At 49.1% G+C, this 3,690-nt stretch overlaps 1 protein-coding gene across 1 annotated transcript in view; it reads right to left on the bottom strand.

The window, feature by feature from the left end:
• The window catches only part of GALK1 (galactokinase 1), a 16,702-nt gene that overhangs the window by 4,732 nt on the left and 8,280 nt on the right, over positions 1 to 3,690 (bottom strand). The window contains exons 6-7 of the mRNA XM_029284728.1: positions 2,278 to 2,284; positions 1,242 to 1,404 (exon numbers count right to left, since the gene is read on the bottom strand). Of these exons, the coding sequence (XP_029140561.1) occupies positions 1,242 to 1,404; positions 2,278 to 2,284 (170 nt within the window). The remainder of the gene's footprint in view (positions 1 to 1,241; positions 1,405 to 2,277; positions 2,285 to 3,690) is intronic.

The following is a 3,690-nucleotide window of genomic DNA, read 5'->3' as shown; positions in this document are numbered from 1 at the left end:
TATTGAGCAAAATCCTCGGCCCTCCCCCCCAGGGGATCCTCCCCCCCCTCAACTGGAGGAGGGAGCGAGTCACCCTGAAGAGGGTGGCCGGGCGATTATCTGATGACGCAATGAGGGTGGAGTAGTAATTAGACCTCGCCACCCTCATCGCCACTAGGTAGGATCTAACCTGTATCCTTGCCTGTGTTCGATCGAATTCAGTTCGACTCACCCTCCAACTGCTCTCTAGGCGTCTTTTCCGGCGCTTCATCTCTCTCAGCTCCTCGGTAAACCAGGGTGCCAATTGAGATCTGCGCCGGGTCAGAGGCCGCAAAGGCACGACTTGGTCCAATGCTGCGGCAGCGGCCCCTTCCCAGGCCGCCGCCAGATTTTCAACCGAGTCGTGAGCTAGGTCCTCCGGATATGGCCCAAGCTCCGTCTGGAACCTCTCTGGGTCCATCAGGCGCCTGGGGCGGAACCATCTAAGTGGTTCCTCCTCCCTGCGACTATACCTCCCCATAGTCCACAGCACTCACTGGGCAATTTACAACATCAGCATATTACCTCCAACAATCTGGGTCCTCATTTTACTGACCTCGGAAGGATGGAAATCTGAGTCAAGCTTGATCCCAGTCAGGATCAAACTCCTGGCTCTGGGCAGAATTAGTCTGCAATACTGCATTCTAACCACTGCGCTATCATAATCTGTTTGAAAAACAATAGTGGCTACTCACCTGGATCACCCATTATACTAAGACACAAATCATGTTTTATAAGTTGCTGTAGCTGGGTCCATACAACATGTCAGGCCCAAAGAGCCCTCCTATTGGCTTAGCTTGATTGTGAACACAGCCATTTTCACAGCATAAACCTCATGTTTTATTTCGGTCTTATACCTTATATCACTGATACCCCTAAACTAATACCCTATACATCCCTTCAGGATATAAGTTCATAAAAATCTGTTCTTAGATTTACAGTGAGGAATTAGACCACAAAAGACAGCCAGGTAGAAAAATAGGACTGAATTCACGAATAAAATATATTGATGAACATATTGGAATTTCTGATATCAAAAATAGTTGCATGCATCAATTACAGTTTTTATTCTAACATATATCTATCCCCAAAGAGAGTGCTTTGTGTCTAGAACTAAACGTAGAATCCAAGAAGAAAACCTGATGTTAAAATTCTGCTCATCTCTGCTGTAAATTAGAGAGCTGAACCAGCACTCCATTCTTATAGCCCGATTCCCCACATACCTTGATATGTTTCAGAACTTTTCCTGCAGCTCCAGACTCAAGAAGAGTTACAGTGCAACCTCCAAAACCACCACCAGTCATTCTGCTACCATAAACTCCAGGTACTTCCATGGCAGCAGCTACCAGCTCATCTAATTCTGGACAACTAACTTCATAGTCATCCCTGATGGAAGGAAAAAAATAAGTGATTTTTAAACAAAAATGAGAAAAAAAACCTAATTGTCAATTACTATACGGAAGGAAGCTATGCACAAGGGGGGAAAAAAAGGTTAGTGATGGCGAACCTTTCAGAGAACGAGTGCCCAAACTGCAACCCAAAACCCACTTATTTATTGCCGGGTGCCAGGTGGGCGTGGCCCACTGGGTAGGCATGGCTGTGGTGGTCATGGTGGACTGGGTGGGTGTAGCAAGGTGGGCGTGGTCACCTCAATGTTGCTCATGGGGAGGGACGCCTGTGGGGGCTGGGCAGGGTTGGGGGAGATCCAGGGGGTCTCTGGCAGGTGGGGTGGTGGGCAGGATGCTCGTCCTGAGGTGTGAGGCGAGGCAAGGCGAAGCAGGGCGGGGCTGCCATTGTCGCAGGCCAAGGTAAGGCAGGGGCTGAGGCGGCTGTTGCCTGACACCATCAGCCCCCGCACATAGAGGCCAGCGAGCGCATGGGGACCGACAGTGTCCGTCAGCAGCCACAGCATGCCGGCCCCTTGACCGGCGCACTCTGGGGCTCTGCAGCCCACCGCCAGCAGTTCAGAGAAGCTGCCTCTGAACTGGACGGACGGCTGACAGCTGAAGAGGTGATGCAGTGGGTCGTGCCCGGGAAAAGGAGAGAATTGCGAGGCTAGGAGGGATGGGACGGGGAGGAGGGAAACCAGCCATGCTGAGATGCATCTGGCCATGTGGGACCTCGGTGAGTTAGCGGGCGGCTGGTTGAAGAGGGACGATTGCCATCTCCGGGGTATAGCGCGCGTGCCCACAGAGAGGGCTTTGAGTACCACCTCTGGCACGCGTGCCATAGGTTCGCCACCACTGGATTAGGAGTTACAGTAGACCTAATCAATATAATGATAGACGTGGGTTGATATTACAGAAGTACTCAATTCTCACCTTGGGATACATTAAAGCAGAGCTGGGCATTTTGCGGCCTTGGGCCATATCCGCCTCTTTGGCTGTCCCTGTCCGGCCCGCATGAGATCAATCAGAAATTAGAAATCAAATGTAAATAAGTGTACACTATGTACACAATACAACTGATTGCTTTCATTTTGAAGGTGACTTATTTTTTTTTCCAATTTACCTTTGTGCATGTGTTCGTGCCTATGCACCTTCACAGCCCTGTTGGTTCAGCCCTCCACAATAGTCTCAATTTCTCATGTAGCCTCTTGGACAATTAATTGCCCACCCTTGCATTAAAGTGTATCACTTGCAACAGACAAACTCTATGTCATTATACACTGCATGTAGATCTTTGTTGATGGGATATGGAAAAGAATATGACGCAACAAACTGACTTCATTTACTCTTAGGAAGAAACGTCCCATGTGGAACAAATATAATTAAGGCTGACAATCTAGTCTACACTTTCTCTATCTTATTTAAAAATATGTCTTAGCTGGCCAAAGGCATGACAGATTGTGTTTATGGGTCCCTCTGATGATACACAAACAATAGTAATTTGGAATGTAAGAGGAATAAAAAGTAGTAGGTCTACACATTAAGGTGTTCTTAATTCTGTGAAATCAAAGAGATGCGATAGATGTACAATAGTGGTAGTCCTCAACGTATGACCACAATTGAGCCCAAAGTTGATGTTGCTAAGTGAGAAATTTGTTAAATGAGTTTTGCCCCATTCTGCAATCTTTCTTGCCACGCTTGCGAAGTGAATCACTGCAGTTTTGCAACCGTTATATTGCAACCGTTATAAATTTGAGTCAGTTGTCAAGCACCCGAATTTAAATCACATGACAATTGGGGATGCTGCAGCAGTCATTAAGTGTGAAAAATGGTCATATGTCACTTTTTTCAGTGCCATTGTAACTGTTGTGGCTCCGTCCGGTGGGTCCCTCTCATCAGAGGAGGAAGGCTCTGAACATGAAGGAGAGGAGATGGCCAGGCCTCCCTCTCCAGGCCCTTCCCCTCTGGTGCGGCCTTTGGTGCCTTCCGACGGAGAGGAGTTTGGCCAGGAGCCCGGTGTTTCTGGGATTGGCCAGGAGCCCGGTGCTTCTGGGATTGGCCAGGAGCCAGGTGCTTCTGGGATCAGCCAGGAGCCAGGTGCTTCTGGGATCAGCCAGGAGCCAGGTGTATCGGACTCCGAAGAGGATACGTCTTGGCTGGATCCACGCCAGCGTCGGAAGGACAAGCGTGCGCAGCAGCGGAAACGCCGTGCCAGATAGTTCAGCTGAGTCACTGGGCCACACCCCACTGGCTATATAAGCAAGGGGTGTGGCGTGTGAAACTT

The sequence above is a fragment of the Protobothrops mucrosquamatus genome, unplaced genomic scaffold (genome assembly GCF_001527695.2).
Source record: "Protobothrops mucrosquamatus isolate PMUCROS unplaced genomic scaffold, P.Mucros_1.0 scaffold_146, whole genome shotgun sequence".
NCBI classification, from domain to species: Eukaryota; Metazoa; Chordata; class Lepidosauria; order Squamata; family Viperidae; genus Protobothrops; species Protobothrops mucrosquamatus.
This window is presented reverse-complemented; position numbering and strand designations above follow the sequence as displayed.